Here is a 22,480-nt window from a genome sequence, read left to right on the forward strand (position 1 = left end):
ACAGCATGGTACTGGCACAAAAACAAATACACAGATCAATGGAACAGAATTGAGAACCCAGAAATAAAACCACACATCCACGGATAGCTAATCTTTGACAAAGAAGCCAAGAACATACAATGGAGAAAGGAAAGTCTCTTTGATAAATGGTGTTGGGAAAACTGGACAGCCATATGCCAAAAAAAATGAAAGTCGACCATTATCCTACACTGTACACAAAAATTAACCCAAAATGGATTAAGGACCTGAATGTAAGACATGAAACCATAAAAATCCTAGAAGAAAATATAAGCAGTACATCTGGCATCAGTCTTAGCAGTATCTTTTGAAATACTATCTCTACTCAGGCAAGGGAAACAAAAGAAAAATAAATGGGACTATGTGAGACTAAAAGGCTTCTGCAAGGCAAAGGAAACCATGAAAAAAAAGAAAAGACAACCCACCAACTGGTAGAAAATGTTTGTGAATCATATATCCGACAAGGGATTAATTTCCAATATATAAAAAACTCATACGACTGACAACATAAAAGCAAATAACTTTATCCAAAAACGGGCAGAAGATATGAACAGACAGTTTTGCAAAGAAGATATACAGATGTACAACAGGCACATGAAGAGATGTTCAACATCACTAATTGTTAGGGAAATGCAAATCAAAACTACAATGAGATATCTCCTTATGCCTGTCAGAATGGCTGTAATTAACAAGACAAAAAGTAACAAATGATGGAGAGTATGTGAAGAAAAAGGAACCCTCATACACTGCTGGTAGGAATGAAAACTGGTGCAGCCACTATGGAAAACAGTATGGAGATTTCTCAAAATTTAAAAATAAAAATACAATATGGTCCAGCTATCCCACTACTGGGTATTTATCCAAAGAACATGAAATCAACAATACAAAGAGATTTGTGCATCCCTATGTTTCTCTCAGTATTATTCACAATAGCCAAGATGTGGAAGCAACCCAAGTGCCCATCAATGCATCAATGGATGAATGGATAAATAAGATTTATACACACACACACACACACACACAATGGAATACTACTCAGTCATAAAAAAAGACAAAATCGTGTCATTTGCTACAACATGGATAGACTTTGAGGGTATTTGTTAAGAAAAATAAGCCAGACAGAGAAAGACAAACACTGTATGAGTTCAGTCATATGTGGAAGATAAACAAACACATGGATAAAGAGAAAAGATTAGTAGTTACCAGAGGGGGAGGTGGTGGTGGGAGGCCAACAGGAGTAAAGGGGCACATATGTATGGTGATGGATAAAAGCTAGACTATTGCAGATGAGCACAATGCAGTCTATATAGAAATTAATATACAATCATGTACACCTGAAATTACACAATGTTTCAAACCAATATGACCTCAATAAGATAATTTTTAAAAATTGCCATGGTATAAGATAATTTTGCTTGGATTATAAATTGCAGTATTTATCATAGTTGATTCTGGAATTTGGGTCTGAAATATTATAGTCCAGGTGATGTTTTAATGCTTTTCCTTCATGTAAATGATTGTCACCACACACACAGAAACAAGAACGTGGGGTTGGAGAGACTAGACAAGAGGGATGAGACAAGAAAGAAGAGCCATTGAGAACGTTGGGAAGAGGTAATGACAGAGTGCCAGAGAAAAGAGGGCTGGGGGGGGGAAGGTTGAGTTGGGAGGATAAACCAAAAGAATCCTTCTAGATTAAAGCAGGCTGGAAGCTGGACGATTTTTTAACATTACTTTCTTATTTAACAGATATAGAAGTAAAGGATTAGGGGATGTAAAAAGATCTTTAAATATCACACGAAGGCTTTTCCAAGGTAGTAAGTATAAAGGAAGCTGAGGTCAGGGAGAGTAGCTGGAAGACTGGGAGATTAAAAAAAAAAAATTCTAGAAGTCAGGACTGGAAATGAGAGACAGAGTGGGAGGTCCAGAGCTGTGGGAGGCACGGCTTGTTAGGGATGTGCAATGCGAATGAGGAAGAGATTTGTCAGCTGGAAGAGAGAGAGATTGACTATAGAGTATTGAGAAAAAAGTTTGCTGAAATCAGAGATTAAACACCAGCTCTGAGAGTCAGAAGCTCTATCTCCTAGTGAAATGCTGCTTCTGCCACTTCTATTGTCAGCAGTTCTCTTCCCAGGTGGTGACAATGAGCATGGTAAGAGCACCTCCGGCAGCTCCCAGCACAGAAGCAGGGCATGTGGATAAAAGTATGCTGCGCTTACCACTAACAGTCTGGGCCCTCCTGTCTCTAGCACTCTTCTCCTATTCAGGAGGTTTGGGAGGGAGCCTGAGGCGCTGGGGAAGGCAAATGTCTCAGGCTCTATGGTTTCTTCATATTCTGGATTCTTTTTCTTTGGATCTTTTCAATTTTCATTGTTTTTTGTTCCTTTCTCCTTCTTCCTTTCTCCACACTTTTCTCATCCTTCCACTATCCACAGCCTTCCAGGGGCCAACTTCTTTCCATCTCATCCAGATCTCATCCTTCGCCAACAGTACCTGGGCACAAAATCAAGGCTCAGGCTGGTTGGATGATTTGCAGATCCATGGCTGGGACAGTGACTCGGGCACTGCCATTTTCCTGAAGCCCTGGTCCAAGGGAAACCTCAGTGATGAGGAGGTGACTGAGCTGGAGGAGCTATTCCGAGTCTACCTCATAGGATTCATTCGGGAAGTGCAGGACCGCGTCAGTGAATTCCAGATGGAATGTGAGTGTGGTCCTCTGATCTGGGGAGATGCTCAATGACTTTTTTCTCTCTCTTAATTCAGGCTACTGCTCCCTCTGAACTTTCTCCTTTCCATCCCACTTTACCCAACTGCATCTCTAGAGTGGTCTCCTACTCTGACTTCATACCTCCACAAAACATTCCAAAATCTTCCTGCTTCCTACACTTTTGTCTGTTAGATGAAGTTCCCCCTTTGTAACCATTTCCTAGTTTGTTTGTGTATAACTTACTTTTCTCAAACTCCAAGCAAGAGACTCTTCCTTCTCCTACCCTGTGCCTGGGTGGACTAAAGTGTGACTACCTCTTCTGCCAATCCATCTCCTTGAGCATTTTGTTCTTCTCAATGCGATCCTCTCATTCACCCTGGACTGCTATGCTCCTGAGCCCATCACCCTGCTCCTCACACTTTACCCCCCTCCTCCCCATCTCATGTTTCTTCAGTAGCCCTCCTCCACCATTTACGACATGCATATCTCTCCTCAATCCTTTTCTTTTTGAAACACCTCTGAGTACTGTAATTGGTTTTTGGCTCATCATTTCACATTTCAGACCTTTCTCCCCACCAAAACCCAAAACCTTATATCCTTTTCCCATCCCTTTATTTCTCATTTGCTTTTTAATAACGTTGTCTCTATTTTCCTTCTATCCAGACCCCTTTGAGATCCAGGGCATAGCAGGCTGTGAGCTGCATTCTGGGGGGACCACAGTAAGCTTCTTGAGGGGTGCTTTAGGAGGACTGGATTTCCTGAGCATCAAGAATGAATCATGTGCACCTGCCCCAGAGGGTGGCAGCAGGGCGCAGAAGTTTTGTACACTCATCTCTCAGTATCAAGGGATCGCTGATATCATAAGGAAGCTCCTCTTAGAAACCTGCCCTCGATATCTCTTGGGTGTCCTCGATGCAGGGAAGGCAGAATTGCAGAGGCAAGGTAAGTCTTATCCTCTCCCCAAGATTTTCTATTTTACTTCCCACTACCTTCTTTTTTTTTTTTTTTTTTTTGAGGAAGATTAGCGCTGAGCTACCTGCACCAATCCTCCTCTTTTTGCTGAGGAAAACTGGCCCTGAGCTAACATCTGTGCCCATCTTCCTCTACTTTATATGTGGGACGCCTACCACAGCATGGCTTGCCAAGTGGTGCCATGTCTGCACCCGGAATCCAAACCGGTGAACCCTGGGCCACCAAAGCAGAACGTGGGCATTTAACTGCTGCGCCAGCATGCCAGCACCCCCCCCCCAACTACGTTCTTTAAATTGAAGAGTAGGAGGTACTTAAGAAGAGAGGGTCTTAATCAATAAAGTAATTTGGTTCCCAAAGGAGTGGAAGCGGTCACTGTCAAACTTGTGGGCTTCTGAGTCCCTATACTCTAGATTATAGTCATAATCTAACACTCTCTCTGCCCTTTTCTGCCTCAGTGAAGCCCGAGGCCTGGCTGTCCAGTGGCCCCGCTCCTGGGCCTGGCCATCTCCTGCTGGTGCGTCACGTCTCAGGATTCTACCCAAAGCCTGTGTGGGTGATGTGGATGCGGGGTGAGCAGGAACAGCCAGGCACTCAGCAAGGTGATGTCCTGCCCAATGCTGATGGGACGTGGTATCTCCGAGTAACCCTGGATGTGGCAGCCGGGGAAGCAGCTGGCCTGGCTTGCCGAGTGAGGCACAGCAGTCTAGGAGGCCAGGACATCATCCTCTACTGGGGTGAGAAAGAACTGGGGCTCAGATGGAAATTGGAGGAGATGGTTCTCAAGCATAGAGGGAGGGACTGGGGAAGAGGTGGGACTTGACAGATGAGAAAGAGTAAGACACAGAGAGATTTCTGGGACTCCAGTCCCAGTAGGAATAAAAATAGATGATATGGATATGGATAAATTATGTCCAGGAACATGAGAGAAGGAGTTGGAGATGCCCATACGTTGGAAGCAGATGAATGGTAGTGCTGACACTCACGTGAGCAAAGGCAGGTCAAGAGAATTAGAGAATTTTGAGGAATTAGAGGGTTTTACAGTGATATCCTTGTGTTCTCTCCCAATTTCCAGGACGTTCCACCTCCATCGGCTTGATAGTTTTGGCAATAATAGTGCCCTCCTTGATCCTCTTGATATGTTTTGCATTATGGTTTTGGAGGCGCTGGTGAGTTATTATTTTTAATCTTTTCTGTCCACCCTCCTACTCTTGTCTACCATTTTGTCTATTTATATGACTATAGCCTCAATCTTACCACTGGATCCTTTCCTCTTTCTTCCCAACTCCCATCTTATTTATGTAAATATATTTTTTTTAAATTGTGGTAAGATACACATGACATAAAACTTACCATTTTGCCTTTTTAAAAGGTGCAGTTTAGTAATATTCAGTACACTCACATTCTTGTGCAACCAATCTCTAGAACTCTTTTCATCTTGAAAAAACAAAACTCCATACCCATTAAACATCTCCCTAGTCTCTGCTCCCCCAGACCCTGGCAACCACCATTCTATTTTCTGTCTATATAAGTTTGACTACACTAAGTACCTCATACAGATTAAATCATCAGTGTTTGTATTTTTGTGGTTAGCTTATTTCACTTAGCATAACATCCTCATTGTTCATCCATGTTGTAGCATATGTCAGAATTTCCTTCTTTTTTAAGGCTCCATAATATGGCATTATGTATATATAAAAAACACATTTTGCTTATTCATTCATCTGTCAATGGACACAAGTCCACCTTTTGGCTATTGTGAATAACACTACTATGCACATGAGTGTACAGATATCTTTCATGTAGAGCTATTTTTCTCTTGTGTTCTTAACAGGTCATATCTGAATGTCCCATGAGCTCTCATCTCTCCTTTTACGTTTGGAATAAGGACCTAGAAGCCCAGAAACTCAAATTGTCAGCCCAGGAATCAATCTCATCATATTTCCTCAAACAATCATCATATTTGATCAAATAAGAGTTCCCATAGTTTGTAAGGTAAATCATAATTTGTAGGCTAGCAGAAAAATAATTAAAAACTGCAAATTTATTATGAGATAGTATCAGTAGTAGGATCTACCTAGATTTTATACATGCGAAATGTGAGAAAGAATGCATCTGAGAATAAATGAAATATGATGTACAACTTAATGGTGACCTTCCTTTGGCTTCCTGTTTTAAAACTCTTTTTCTTGCTTCTGTTGAAATATCATTTGTCAAAGTAAGCTAACAATAATTATGCTAGGACAATTGTATTTGCAGAGATGATGAGCACTGTAAGGTAATTTTTCTGTCTCTGCCTGAATGACTGTTAACCTTCAAGGCCCAGCTGTGATGCTTCTTCCTCCAGGAAGCCTTCCCCAATGCTGCAATGGGAGTAACCTTCCCTTGTCTGGTGTCATGCAGAGATCCACTTTACTCGGTACCCACGGCATTGCAGTTATTTTTGGTTTTCTTCCCCTTCTACTTGTAAGTTCCTTGAGAGAAGGACTTGCTCTAGGTGAATCTCTGGCAAGATCTCTTGCTTGCATATGTATTTACTGAGTAAAAATGATCTGAGTTGATATAACTGCCCCGTTAATGGTCTTTTTTCAAAGTCATCTCCTTCCTTCATTTTTCCTCTTTAGTTGATATTCTAGATTTCCCTCTTGCTAAAATATTTCCAACATAAGAAAAAATACCATCCTCTCCTTGCTTCTGCCCTGAACTCCTCTGGAGAAAACCACTTGTTTTCATGCTGTAACTATAGTCTACCTACAAAAATTCATCGGAATAAGATCCTGTTCCTCATTTTCTCAGTGTGAATGAGGGAGAGGCAGGATGGGTCAGGGTTAATACACAGCTGGGTTGTTAAATAGTCAAACAAAAGAATCGAGAGAACTTTTTTGTGGATATTTGTGCTGTATCAATTCAGTTATATGTTTGATTTACATTTAACTTCATTCATTTTTTTTGTTTATTCTATAGTATTTTAGAAACCCCATTTTTAAAACTGCAAACTCATTTTGGTTAAAATAGCAAGAGGGTGGAGGAGAATTTGAGTATATTTTTATAGGACTTGGTAAGGGAGGGCAGAGCAAGCAGAAATTTAGGGGAAGCCGGGGATATTGGAAGCAGCTCTCCCACCTGGAAATTTTAGGACAATACAGCCTTTAGGATTTGGGAAGGGTAGTCCTCATGGTCTAGTGGTTAAGATTCAGTACTCTCGCTGCCATACCCCAGGTTTTCTTCTCATTCTAAGCACTACACCAGCCATCTGTCTGTTGTCATACTGTCGCAGCTGCATATTGCTGTGATATTGAAAGCTATGCCATTGGGACTTCAAATACCCATAGGGTCACCCATGGCAAACAGGTTTCAGTGGAGCTTCCAGACCAAGACAGACTAGGAAGCAGGACCTAGCCACACACTTTCCAAAAAATTGGCCATGGAAACCCTATGATTCAACATAATAAAGGCCGTATATGACAAACCCACAGCTAACATCATACTCAACAGTGAAAAATTGAAAGCTATTCCTCTAAGAACAGGAACAAGACAAGGATGCCCACTCTTGCCACTCTTATTCAACATAATATTGGAAGTCCTTGCCAGAGCAACTAGGCAAAAAGAATAAATAAAAGGGATTCAACTGTAAAGGGAGAAGTAAAACTGTCACTATTTGCAGATAAGCTTTTATATAGAAAAAACCCTAAAAGTTCACAAAAAACTGTTAGAAAAAATAAATGAATACAGTAAACTTGCAGGATACAAAATCAACATACAAAAATCAGTTGCATTCTATTTACTAACAGTGAACTAGCATAAAGAGAAATCAGGAATACAATCTCATTTACAATCACAGCAAAAAGAATAAAATACCTAGGAATAAATGTAACCAAAGAGGTGAAAGACCTGTACATTGAAAACCACAAAACATTGTTGAAAGAAATCAAAGAAGACACAAAGAAATAGATATCCAGTGCTCATGGATTGAAAAAATTAATATAGTTAAAATGTCCATACTTCCTAAAGCAATCTACAGATTCAATGCAATCTCTATCAACGTCTCTATCTCATGGAAATAGAACAAATAATTATAAAATTTACATGGAACCAAAAGAGCCCTGAATAGCTAAAGGAATCCTGAGAAATAAGAAAGCTGGAGGTATCACACTCCCTGATTTCAAAAAATACCAAAAACTATAGTAATGAGAACAGCATGGTACTGGCACAGAAACAGACACACAGATCAATGGAACAGATTTGAGATCCCAGAAATAAAACCACACATCTATGGACAGCTAATTTCAACAAGGGAGGCAAGAACATACAATGGGGAAAGGAAAATCTCTTCAATAAAGGGTGTTGGGAAAACTGGACAGCCACATGCCAAAGAATGAAAGTATACCATTATCTTACACCATACACAAAAATTAACTCAAGCTAGATCAAAAACTTGAATGTAAGACCTGAAACCATAAAACTCCTAGAAGAAAACATAAGCAGTATGCTCTTTGACATCATTCTTAGCAGCATATTTTCAAATATCATGTCTGACCAGGCAAGATAAAGAAAAGAAAAAATAAACAGATTGGACTACATCAAACTAAAAAGCTTCTGCACAGCTAAGGAAACCATGAACAAAATGAAAAGACAATGTAACAACTGGGAAAAGATATTCGTAAATCATATATCTGATAAGGGGTAAATACCCAAAATATATAAAGAACTCATGCATCTCAACAACAAAAACAAACAATCCAATTAGAAAATGGGTAAAAGATCTGAACAGATATTTTTCCAAAGAAAATATACAGATGGTCAACAGGCACATGAAAAGATGTGAACATCACTAATTATTAGGGAAATGCAAATCAAAACTACAATGAGATATCACCTTATGCCTATCAGAATGGCTATAATTAACAAAACAAGGAACAGCAAGTGTTGGAGAGGATGTGGAGAAAAAGGAACTCTCATACACTACTGGTGAGAATGCAAACTGGTGTAACTACTGTGGAAAACAGTATGGAGATTTCTCAAAAAATTAAGAATAAATCTACCATACAATCCAGCTATTCCACTACTGTGTAATTATCCAAAGAACCCAAAAACACTAATTTAAAAAGATATATGCACCTCTATGTTCACTGCAGCAATATTCACAACAGCCAAGACTTGGAAACAACATACATGCCCATCAACGGATGAAGGGATAAAGAAGAAGTGGTATATGGAATACTACTCAGCCATAAAAAGATGAAATCTTGCCATTTGCAACAACATGGATGGATCTTGAGGGCATTATGCTATGTGAAATAAGTCAGAAGGAGAAAGTCAAATGTCATATGATCTCACTCATAAATAGAAGATAAAAACAACAACAACAAACAAATACACACATAGCTACATAGATTAGGTTGGTGGTTACCCAAGAAGAAGTGGGGAGGGAGGGGGGCTATAAGGGTTACTGGGAACATGTGTATGGTGATGGATGGTAATCACACTTTTGGTGATGAACATGATGTAGGTTATACAGCAGTCAAAATATGACGACGTACAACTGAAATTTATATAATATTATAAACTAATGTCACCTCAAAAAAAAAAAACCTGTAGGTGGCAACAAAGCATTGTCTGATATAGTGCTAGGAGATGAGAGGATAGCACAAAAAGACTAGGCAGGGTTCCACTCTGCTGTACACAGGATCACTAGGAATTGGAATAGACTCAACGGCACTAACAAAAGAAATGGCCGAAAATATAGCTTTCTCTCCTCTCCATTGGTATAGCTGGTTACTTCTCCAGAATTCATCAAACTTCACCTTATGTTATAGAGGAGGCATGCTGTGGTTTGCTTCACTGTGCCTTCAGCTACAGTCCAAATGCTTGACTGCACCCTCAGCTATAGTCCAGGACCTTGATTACTCTTGTGTTTCTTGGAGTGTGGACCATGAACCAGCAGCTGCAGCAGTACCTGTGAGCTTCTTGGAAAAATAAATTTTCAGGCCCCACTCTAGACCTATTGAAACAGAAAATCTGGGAATGTGAACCAGAAATATGTTTTAACAAGCCTTTTTACTAGACCTTGGAAATTTGTTCTCTTCCTCTTGTATGTCCTTTCTCTCTCTCATCTTGACAAGGGTTTATCAATTCTATAAATTTTTCAAAAACTAACTTTAGTCTTGGTTGGTTCTTTCTTTGGTCGTATTTTCTTTATTATTTCCTTCCTTCTACTTTCTTTGCATTTAATTTGTTGTTATATAAGGATTCTGATCACCCAATTCCAGTGTGTGGGGAGGGAGTTCCCCCATACATCCAACAAGGAATTCTCTGCACACTAAATGGCTGACTTACAATTCAACTCAATTCTGTCACTATCTACCTGGAGATAACATCAGATTCCACAGGTTAAGGATTCAGTCCTACAAGACTGCCCCTCTCCTTCAGATGCCAATCACAAGTTCAGGTTACTAGCTGTGTTCTGACCAACTGGCTATAGGTCAGAGGTTCCCACAACCTCCTCCTTGGGTTCAATTAATTTGGTAGAGTGGCTTACAAAACTCAGAGGAACATTTTACTTATTAGATCATTGGTTTATTATAAAAGGATGTAATTCAGGAACAGCCAGAAGGAAGAGATGCATAAGGAAAGGTACGGGAAAAGGGTGCAGAGCTTCCATGCCTTCTCCAAGCTAACACTCTCCTGAATTTTGACATGTTCACCAACCTGGAAGCTCTCTGAACCCCATCCTTTTGAGTATTTATTGAGGCTTCATTATGTAGGTATGTTTGATTAAATCGTTGGTCATTGGCTATTGATTCAACCTCCAGTCCCTCACCTTTCCTGGGAGGTTAGGGTGGGCAGGGCTGAAAGTACTAACCCTCTAATCAGGTGATTTGCTTCCCTTAACAATCAGCCTCCATCCTTAGGTTATCTAGGGGCTTTCCAAAGGTCACCTCATTAACATAACAAAACACACATTGATTGCTTAGAAAATTTCAAAGATTTTAGGAGCTCTGTGCCAGAAATGAGAACAAAGACCAAATGTATATTTCTTATTACAAACCATATTATCACATTATGTTTCTATTTTTTTGATATAGATGCTTAAACAATTTATATTTAGCCATTATTTTCTCATACGTGCTTTTAATGCTAAAACTTTCCTTTGAGCCTGGCTTTAACTGCATATCAGAAACTTTTATATGCTGCATTGCCTTTGTCAGTTCAAAATATTTTCTAATGATCATTATGACACATTAGTTATTTAGAATTTGCATTTCTGAATGTTAAGACACAGGAGAATTTCTGATTATGTTTTTATCATTGACTTTTAGCTTAACTCTACTTGTTAGAAAAACTTTATGTATGCTTTTAAACTTTTGAAATTTATTCATATTGCTTCATGGAAAAATGTTATTTTTGTTTAGGTTTGTTGAGATATAATTGATTTTGCTTACATTTAAAGTTTACCTCTTGATGAGTTTGGACATATGCCTACATCCATGATACCATTACCACAACCAAGGTACTAAACATAGCCATACATCATCTCCCAAAATTTCCTTGTGTTCTTGTGTGTGTGCATGTGTGTTTGGTAAGAACATGTAATATGAGATCTATCCTCTTAGCATATTTTAAAGTGCACAATACCATATTGTTAATTATAGATAATATGTACAGTAGATCTCTATGTTATTCATCTTGCATAACAGAAACTTTATATCCATTAAAAAATAATTTCCCATTTCCTGTTCTCCCAGCTTCTGGCAACCACCATCCTATTCTCTGCTTCTATGACTTTGACCGTTTTAGAGACTCCATATAAGTTGAATCACGCAGTGTTTGTCCTTCTGTGACTAGCTTATTTCATTTAGCATAATGTCTTCTAGGTTCATCCATGTTGTCACAAATTGCAGGAATTCCTTCTTTTTATAAAGCTGAATAATATTCTGTTGGATGCATCTACCGCATTTTCTTTATCCATTCATTAGAATAAATGTTTCATGTGTAATTGAAAAGATTATATATTTTTCTGTTGGTAAATTTTTAAATTCTAAACTTATAATGGAAGTCTTGCTTATTAATCATGTTGTTCAAATCTTTTACATACTTGCTGATTTGCTTTTCCTATCACTCAGAGATATATACCAAAAAAACTCTACCATTATACATTTTTTAAATATTTCCTTTTTTCATCAGGTTTTGCTTTATAATTCTCAGAATATATTTCTACATGCATAAATGTTTAGAAATGTTATATCTTCTTTGTGATGCATTTCCTTCTTTGCGTCTATCAATGCTTCCTAGCCTATAAGGCTACTTTGCAATAACTTGGTATTGCTATACCAACTTCCTTTTGGCTAGTGTTTTCATAATGTAGCTTTTCATTGTTTTATTTTTAAATTTTCTGTTTACTTACATGTATAGTATTTCTCTTGTGAGCATAATATAGTTGTTTTCTATTCAATTTTATAATTTTTGTCTTTTAATTATATACTCTACTTATCTTCAGCATAATTACTGATATTTTGGCTTTAAATCTACTATCTTACTATAGCTTCCCTCTTTCCTGTCTCTTCAATATTCCTTCCCCTCCCTGACTTTCTGCCTGCTTTCTGGATTAAGTATTTCGAATTATCCCATTTTCCCATTTACTAGCTTATTAGTTTAATCCTCTTTTAGTATTCTTTTATTGGTTATCCTAGAAACTTTTACATTCATCCTAAGCTTATTGAATTCTACTATAAATTAATATTTTACCACTTCATGCTAGTGCAATGATCCTAGAACAATTTAATTCCTCCTATCCTTCTCCTAACTTACATGCTACAGTTGCCATATATTTTAATTATTTTATATAGACAATTTAACATTTTAAATAAACTTCAATTTATTTAACCCAGTAAATATTTATTTTGATGTATTTACCCTTTTCATTGCTCAACTTGGCAGTTAGGGTTGGGGGCTAGCAATGTCAGTTTCCCTTAATCAAATCAAGAATTGCAATTATTCAGATAAGGGTTTCAATCCCTGTGAAGGCTGCTCTATTTTTTTCTATTTCTATTTGACTTTTGCTCTTACAGTATAGGGCTTTAGAATGTAAAGATTTTAGGGTTTCAACCTAAAGCCTGTGGTGTTTACCAGGGCTTCTCTTCTTATGTAGGCCCCAAATTCCAATTTTCGTCTCCTTAGCCCATGCCTCTGTGGGAGGTTCTGCTCAGTCTTTTGGCCTCTAAGGCACCACTTTAACAGATACCTGTAGGTGAAGGAAATGTGGTCCCAAATGCTGGGTTTTACCTCTCAGGACTTCCTTCCTTTCCTGGATCACAGCCATCCAATTGCTCCCTGCCTTGGCAGTTCTCAGATATTTTTGAATAGATGATGTTTTTTAAAATCATTCTTTACTAACAGTTCTCAGCAGGATATTTTTTCTTAAACAATCAAATCCATCATTGCCAAAAGAGAAATTCCTGTGTTACTGTAAATAAAATTGGTTAGGATTACAACTTTAAAAGTTTAAAGATTTAGCAATCAGAGAGGCAGATGGAAACTGATTAATCTATGACATTAGCACATTCAGGCACCATTACAGGGGAGACATTATTGTTTTCTCAAGCTACAGAGATCATCTGGGAAAATGATTGATGATGATGATGGTTGTGGTGGTGGTGGTTCTAATGATATGAGGCGCTTCTAATTTTTAAATGCTTTTTGAGTCCTTTTTTTGCATTCCTCATTTAATCCTCACAATAACCCAGGAGGAAGATAATGTAATTGTTCTCATTTCACAGATGTGGATACCACCACTCAGAGTTGTGCAGTTTGTTCAAGTTATATCCACATAGAGCAAAATGGCTTCAATTCATTTTTTTAAGTGACTCTCAGGGAAAATAAGAACTTCAACCATTTTTCCTATACTATTGGAACAGAGATGGAGATGACCTGAGAACTTGAAGGTGGGACTCAACTTGGAGTGCTGATGTATAAGGAAAAGTTGGGGAAATGGATAGCAGAGACAGAAATGGTCACTGACATGGTTGGGAGAAGAGAGACTAGCAGGTCTTAAAAGACTTAGTAAAACCCAAAATATAAAATAAATATACATGAACCCACATAAATATAATAAATGATGAACACATTTATAAAACTTAGGAAAAGAGATAAATCTTCTCAGAAGAGTTCCTATTATCTATGTAGATACTCCTCTTCCAGGAGGTGGAGCTTGATCCCCTGCCCTTGAATGTGGGCTGGACTTAGTGTCTGACATCCAATGAATAGCGTGTGAAGTGGTAGAATAGTAACTTTACAGTGAAACAACCTGACAGGCACAACTGTGACCAAGGGATCAAGATTCATATCACCAGTCATGAGTCATGTGGGTATCATGTACCCCTAATATGATGTGATGAGAAGGGCATGCCGCTCTGTGGTACTCATCCCTCAAATCCACAACCCCAAATTAAGTGTGAGAAAAACATCAGAAAAACCCAAAGGTTTTTTTCCAAAGGGAAATTCTACAAAATATCTGACCAGTACTCTTCAAAATCATCAAGGTCATGAAAACAGAGAATGACTGAGAAGCTGTCACGGATCAGAGAAGACTAAGGAGACATAACTAAATGCAGTGCGATATGATGGATTGAAACTTTGAAGAGAAAACAGAAATTAGTGGAAAAATTGGTGAAATCTGAATAAATCTGTACTTTTGTTAATGATAATGTGCCGACGTTAGTTTCTCAGTTTTGCCAAGTTTACCACAGTTATGTAAGATGATAATTTTAGGAGAAACTAGGTCAAAGTTATATGGGAACATTCTATACCATCTTTGTACCTTTTAGTTAAACCTACAATTATTCTGAAATAAAACATTTGTCTTTTGAGCCAGCTCTGATGGCCTAGTGGTTAAAGTTCAGTGCTCTCACTGCTTTGGTGGCCTGGGTTAGGTTCCTGGGCACAGAACCACACCACTCATCTGTCAGTAGCCATGCTGTGGCAGCAGCTCACATAGAAGAAATAGAAGGACTCACAACTAGAATATAGAACTATGCACTGGCCCTTTGGGACAAAGAAAAAAAAGAGGAAGATTGGCAACAGATGTTAGCCCAGAGTGGATCTTTTCCAGCAAAAAAACAATTTGTTTTAAAAAAAAGTCCTAGTAAAGTCTAAAAACAAACAAACAAATGACCTACACAAGTATAGGCTACATGAAATAGCACTTTCTCTGAGGGCAATGATACAACTAAATGAGGGCTAAGAACAACTAAAAAAAAATCCTAGAGTGTGAGCTACAGAAAGAAAAAAACAATTAGAAATAGATGGATAACATATTGAATTAACTGGAATGAAAATTATAAAGGCTGAAATTTAGTATTAAATCTGTTATTCAAACATTTGTCACTGGAAGTCTTCATGAACCTATTGAGAAGTTTCAACTCTCCTGGCTGGAGACCATCAGAGAAGCTACACTTAGGGCGATGAGAAACCAGCCTTACACAATGGCCACTCCATCTTTTACTATACTTCACTAACAGTGTAAGGATTAAAGAAACAGTAATCTTTAGCCACAGAACGTAAGGTATCACAGACTAGGTATTGCGGATGGAGAGGGTAGGGTGTTGTGATGATGGATCCTCCAGACTCCCTAAAGGAAGCACTGCAGTCTCTGTGCAAGTGTGTCAGGGGTTCCAGGTTGGGCTGAACAATGTTTGTCTTCAGAATCAGATACAAGGGGAAGGTCTGGCTGATCCATGGACTGGACACATTTGACTCATAGAAAGCCATAAGAATGTGGATAAAAACTAAAAGTCTATCTTCAGTTTAAAGACTAAGTCTATATGTTCCAAATTAAAATTAAATTAAATTAAATATTGTACCAGACAGAACAGAATAGAGCATTTCCATCATGCAGATAGTTCTGTTAGCCAGCACTACTCTAAGATGTGGTTAACATAACTTAAAACTCCTTAAGCTACATAACAAAAATGTAACTAAAGGTGGGGAGAGAAACAGGGATTTCCATTTGAATTTAGCACTGTGAGGGCCTCAGAGCTTACTGTACTGTTTGGAGCACCTGGGCCTAGTTCATGTCAATAGCATGACTATAATGTGCATGACAGGCAGTGACTGAGGGCAGAAGAGACAGGGACATGGAACTTGCACACAGCTTTTCAAAAGGTGGGAGCTAAATGGAGTCACTGGTGAGTTCACAAAAAAATCACAAAGGTGCTCTTAGAAATAACAATTTAAGACTCAGGGGGATCTGAAGATAACCCAATAAGAGCTAAGAGCAATGATCAGAGCACTGTGGATTAATACTGCCAAAGAGACCTGTTTGTATCCTTTTACTAGAGTTATGTGGGAAAACACTGGCTTCATAAATTCACATGAATGAAATTGTTATCTAAAGGGAAATGTCTCTGAAAAAGGAGACTTCAGATAAAAAATGTCACTGAGCTTTAGAATTAGAAGAAGGAAAAGAGCTGGAATATATAAACTTCCTGGAAATTAACCATTGGAGGAGTTGGCTGTGTAGGCAGAGTTGGAAGATTAAACAGTTGCTGAGTAGGTGAATGAGGCTTAGAAAAGGCCCAGCTGTGTGATCATATAGGACAGCCTGAGCACTTACCTTTCCATCTTTTCCTGCTCCTGTGAAGAAAGAGCAACACGTTCAAATGAAAAAATGAGATTTTATTATACAAAACTTTGGTTGGCTATTGAATGGTGGTAGATGTAAGAGAAGTTGATGTTATTTTATAACTTCTGTTAATATTTTATTAAGTTGGCATTGTTCATTCTAATATCATAAAAGTTGTAAATTAGACTTCTTTGAAAGAAACACAGGAAGTCCCCAGATGATTACAGTCCTCAGTAGTAGCAGATGGAACATTTTCTTACGTTTATACAAACGTATTAAAAAATGCTTCTTAAAATCAATTCCTGGTGATCTCCCCACCACCAGTTTTCTTAACTTAAGATTATGTTGTCTAAAGCCACATCTTGTAATACGTTTCCAGTGAATTTTTCAGTTTTGGCAAGAAGGTTAACAAAAAGGGATCTGTGAGTGTGACTATGAGACAGCCCCAGAGAAAAGCATAGGAGGGGGAATTTCTTCTTAAAAGAGACCTGGCCATGGACAGTAAGTATTTTTAGTCAAAAATGGTGGTTAGATACTAATGAAATTGTCTCAGGCAAGGAGGAAACTATTATACCTTATTAGATATCAAAAATTAAAATTAGTGTGATATATATTTTCCTTTGAAACTTATCTTCTGCATGATTTTAATTTAGAAGGAAATCTCATTAAAGATTTGTTAATTATCATTGGGTTGTTGCCAGAAATTTATTTCTGTTTTGCTCAGTTCATTGTAGTGACTTGTAAATTTGGTAAACTCAAAATTGAAAACTGGTGCGTGGTTGTTTTCACCTGTATAATAGTGCGATTTCTTGTGGAACAATGAAATTATTTTCTTCTCTAACTTATTTTTGCTTTATTTTATTTTGTAAAAGATTCTAAAATTCTTCAAATTAGTGAAGTTACTTGTAGCATTAATATTTGGCATACATCATCCCAATCTTTTGACACTATGTTATTTTTTTGTAGGTCAGTATAAATTCTCTTTAATATCTATCATTGTCTACAGTTCATAATGATATTATGAAACCAAGGTAGATTTACAGAGCAATTTATGGCTTTAAGTGTATTTGTAGAAAAGAAGAAATATTGAAAATAAATAATCTAGACATTCATTCAGGAAGCAAGTAAAAGAACAATAAAGTGAATCCTAAAGTGTAGAAGAAAGAAAATCAATAGAAAATCTAATATTAAAACAGAAATTAAAACAAATCATATAATGGAAATTATAAAATGAGCCACAAACTGTTTTTTTAAACATTAGTAAAATATAAAAGTAAACACTAGAAGGATTGATAAAGAAAGATAATTTTCAAATAACAGGATTTAAACAGTAGGCGTTAATAGGTACAGTAAAGAGTAAAAATTAATAAAAGAAGACTATATACAATTTTATTCCAGGTCATTTGAAGTCAAAATGAGATGGAAAATTTTATTGAAAATTATAAGTAACTAAAATAATCCCTAAAGGAAGAAGAAACCCCAAGTGTACCAATTACCATAAAAATTGAAGCTGATGGCAAATTTACAACAAATCCAAAAGGTCCTAGGCTCTTACATGGTGGTCAGTTTCAGGGTTTATAAAGAGATGGAAAACGAGTGAAGTCATTTGATGAGGCTAGAATTTCGCAACACAAAAACTGAGCAACCTGGCAAGAATACTGAAACAAAGCAAACAAATAAAAACAAAGCAAATAGGCAAACCAAACACCCAATAGCCATTATCCAATTTCACTTACAAACTGAAGTAAATTTAAACATACCACTTACCGGGAGTGTAAGAATAATTAGACATTAGAAAATCCATTAAGGTAGTTGTCTATATTATCAGATTAAAGAGGAAAAAATGAACCATCTGATCATCTCACTACATGCTTAATAAAACCCTCAATAAAATTAAATACACATTGATGAAAAAAACATCTTACCAATTTTAGAACAAAAGGGAGCTTTCTTAGTATGGTTTAGTTTAGCTATAACCAGCATATATAAATATACTTAATAACAAAAATTTAGATGGTTTAACCTTAAAATTAAGAACTGGATGGGGGGGCCTGCTATTGTCATTACTTTTCAAAGTAGTACTAAAGTGATACTTTCTAGCCCAGTGAGTGATTAAAAATAAAGAGTGTAAAGAAAGATGAAATTGTCATTATTTACATATGATGAGTTGCTTTTTTTTTTTTTTTTTCCCAGGTACAACAGCAGGTTCTTTTCTGGTTCCTCAAAGCGCAACACAGGGTGGGGGCAGAGACAGAAGAGAATGTAAACATTGGGTTCCACCCCCTGGAGCTCGGGCGCCTTACCCAGAGAAGAGGCTGGAGGGTTGGAAGGGAATAGGTGAAAGGTGAGGACCCTGGTGAGACAAAGCAGGGGAGGCCTGAGAATACAGAGAAAGGTGGGCGAAGAGGAAGGAGAGCAAGGAGGGTGGTGGGTGGGAAGTGAGGGACATTTCCTGTTCCAGTGCATGTCCCGCCTTAAATAAACCAGAGTGCAAGAACACTGCAGGAGAACCAAAGGACAGAAGATAAAATGAGCACCCTGACCCTGGGCCAACCACGTCCTCTGTATATCATTACAACACAGAGATGTCAAGAAATAGAGCGAGGAGAGCCTTAGGCCCCAGCCAGGAAGTGGGGGAGACAGGCGGGGCTGAAGAAGGGAAAAAGGAACCCAGCTCCACTTCATGGGTAAGGGGAGCAAACTGGAGTGTGAGAATCTGAAAACTGCTGACACCCATAGCCAAGAGTCACCCTGTAGTGACAAAAGGCCAGTCAGGACCCCAGAGGGAATTGGGGCAGGAGTGACAGACACCCAAGCTGGGCCTAACTGGAGGTGAGGGGCTCTAGACTTGTTCACGGCTGCCCGGGGGAAATGCAGCTGCCCCATGCACTCCACCTGTCCTGCCTGCGCATATGAGGAGTTTTTTTATAGAACAGATTAAACAAAAGAGAAATTAACATAAAAAGAAAAGAATTCAGCAATTTAGCTGGACAAAAATATCAACATGCTAAATAAGTATAATAATGCTAAAGTAAAAAAATTCCTATTGACCCCAACGTATCCAATATGATATCCAGCAAAAACGAAATAAAATAAACAGAAAAACACTTTATTGGCAGAAACACAAGATGAGTTGTTTATGACATATGTAGGTAGAAAATGAATGTGTGTTACATTTTTGTTAATTTATACTTTTTATTTATTTATTTGTTTTTCAATGCTATTGTGGCTGCATGAAATGTTTCTCCATTGATTTAGGTCTTTAATTTCTCTCGGCAATCTTTGTAGCTTTCAATGTACATGCCTTCTATTTCTTTTATTAAATTTGTTCCTATGTATTTTATTCTCTTTGAGGATTTCGTGAATGAAAGCGCTTTTTTAATTTCATTTTTGGATTATTTATTGTTAATATATACAAATATAATTGATTTTGGTATATTTATCTTGCATTCTGCTAGAAATTTATTATATTTCTCAATTCCAGAGTTTTCATTTAGTTGTTCCCCCCAAAATTTTTCTATTTCTTTACTGATATGCTACATTTGATGTGTCATTGTTGTCATACTTTCCTTAAATTCTTAATCATGATCTTTATTCTTTGAACATAGTTAATATTCATTGTTTTCCAGCTTTGAAGTTTTGCTATGTCTAGCACTTCAGCAACATCAAAGGCAGTTTCTATTGATTTCTTTTTTCTCTGTGTATAGCCATGCTTCCCTCTTTCATTTTAGACTTTCTTTTTGGTTATTGAAAAATAGATATTATAGATGGTATAGTGATTCCTATCTTCCCAAGTTTATTGCTGGTTCTCTTTGTTTCTTTGTATGTTTGTTTACTGACCTATCTGGACTAATTCTATACAGTCTGACTCTCCCACAGCGTGCAGCCGCAGATATCTCTGCTAATTATTTTCTTTAATTCTTATTTTTCTTTTTAAGCTGGTTTCTTAGGGATCACTCTCTGTCAGCATAGCTTAGTAAGTTTGTGCTCAAACACCTTGAGCTGGCAAGTCTTCTACCCTTTGTCAATGGATCTTTGTGTTCGGGAATGCATCCAAAATTCAAGAAGTTTGCAAGTCAGCCCTCACTTTTATTTTCCCCTCCACTTTCTGTGCCTCCTCATAGCATATGCACAAGGCTCATATTCATCCAGGGACCTGCAGAAAGCTGGAGTTGGTTGTTTCTGGTCTCTTATGAGCATGCATGCAGCCTTGCACATGTGTGCATCCTTCCAGACTGCCAGGGATATGTGGGGATTATCAACACCCACTACAGCCGTCTTATTCACAGGATCTCCCTCCAAATTTTCTGGCTAGTCTGCAGGTATGTTGCTTGCTCCATCCAGTGGTACATCCTCGGGCTACCTGGGAAGCTGACCTTTCCCATTTGTTTTCCTTTGAGTTTGCAGTTGTTTTCAACCATGCCCATAGTTTTGGTTTTTTTCCCTACTCCTCTCTAAATCAAGTTAGCTGCCTTAAGCTTCTAATTTTCACTGTTTCCCCTGCCCTGGTAGAACTGCACTGTATGTACTGCAGATATGGAGGACGTGGGAGCAGCCCGGGTTAGAATCATAGCTGTGCTTACCCCAGGTTTAGAAGTTTTTCTAGAATATGCAAGTAAATTTTATTTGTTGTATGCTTTTGATCCATTTCCAGAGGCTCAATGTGGTTGTTTTGAAAATATTGTCCAGTTCTGTCATTGTTTTAAAGGGAGAGGATTAGCCAAGATCCTCACACCACTATTGTGGAAGTTTCCCATGATAGAAAAATTAGACCGTCAGAATTGTTGCAGCACCTCTTTTTCTGCATGGTCTTGTGATACATTGTGAATATTCTCACTTACCTAAGGGATTAGTGTCATGCACAGAACCACAAAACTTCAACAGACATCTAGTTGGATGTTCAAAAGGCCCTGGGTGATATTGGAGCATGAGTGAAGGGCTCAAACTTTAGCTCACATCTGCCTAACATGGTGGAGGGGTAGAGGAGGGAGACCTCTCAGTAGTCCCACAAGACATGGTGGTGGGTTGGTCTAAGTCAGTAGTGGTGGAGCCCGCATGTTACCCAGAGGTTACCTAAAAGGCCGTCGTTCTGAAAGCCTTGGCTGACCAGCAACAGGAACCTCGTACCTCAATGAATTGATAGATCAATGAGCTCTGACACATCTATTTCTGAGCTTGAGATTTTCAGATGCTGCAGGCTACTTTGAGTAGACCTACGTCATTATCAGATGATAGGCCTCCTGACTATGTTACCTGGAATGTAAACATTATACAACTTTTACTAAAGTGCATTATAGAATTCAGGGCACAATACTATCCAAAAATATGTTTTTTTTTTTTCAAAGAAAAGATATACTTAAAACAGAAAAGCAAATTTTAAGGATGTTTGAGAAGTATTGTGTTATGACATACACGTGAATTGTGTCCTTTTTTCAGTTCCTCAAATGAGATTTACTCCCTCTATTTAGTGGGTCTTTGCATGTAGTGTGTTCTCTTTTCCAGGTTAACTCCTAATCTTCCTTCAGAATGCAGGTCTGTCATCATTTTCCGGGAATCCTTGCTTGGCCTTTCTGACTCAGTCCATTCCTCTTATCATTTGTTACCATAGCATTGCGTACTTCTAAGTTCAGCTTGCATGACAGTATTTACCCGTTCGTTTGTATAAATCTTTTCATTCACACTAAACTCCATGAGGACAAGGACTATACACCTCCTTCCCAACTCTTAATTTGCTCTACCATTATATTCTCAGCTCTTAGTAAATGTTTGGCATATGCTAAGTGCTCAATAAATACTTATTTAATGAATGAATAAATGAGAAAACTTTAAGAGACTTGAACATTTTCTAGAACACAGATAATATTTATTAAATTTAACTTAAAAATAAAATTTGAAAGAGAGGGACAGATTTGTAGACGTCTACACTTCTTTCTGTGCCACCACGTGCTTGATAGGTTCTGTGTAGTCCATAACACCCACTTGCAACAAACAATATTCCATGAACCACCGAAAACATGACCCAAATGGAACTGTGTATCTCAATGCCATCCATCCCAAACCTGTGTTGTCTCCCTTTGTGAGTGGTTCCACTTTATCTCCTCCTGGTCACATTTCTTTGTTTGATTAATCCTGATTACTTCCACGCTATCTTTGTTATTTTCACTCCT

General features: G+C 37.9%; 1 protein-coding gene across 1 annotated transcript; it reads left to right on the plus strand.

Annotated features, from left to right (window-relative positions):
• Positions 1-2,109: 2,109 nt before the first annotated feature.
• On the plus strand, positions 2,110-5,550 carry LOC106835719 (T-cell surface glycoprotein CD1b-like). Its single transcript, XM_014848292.3, has 6 exons — positions 2,110-2,170; positions 2,454-2,720; positions 3,389-3,667; positions 4,153-4,431; positions 4,770-4,863; positions 5,529-5,550. Exons 1-6 carry the CDS (start codon positions 2,110-2,112, stop codon positions 5,548-5,550), a joined length of 1,002 nt encoding a protein of 333 aa, XP_014703778.3.
• The last annotated feature ends 16,930 nt before the right edge of the window (positions 5,551-22,480 follow it).

This window comes from Equus asinus, chromosome 25 (assembly GCF_041296235.1).
Source record: "Equus asinus isolate D_3611 breed Donkey chromosome 25, EquAss-T2T_v2, whole genome shotgun sequence".
NCBI classification, from domain to species: Eukaryota; Metazoa; Chordata; class Mammalia; order Perissodactyla; family Equidae; genus Equus; species Equus asinus.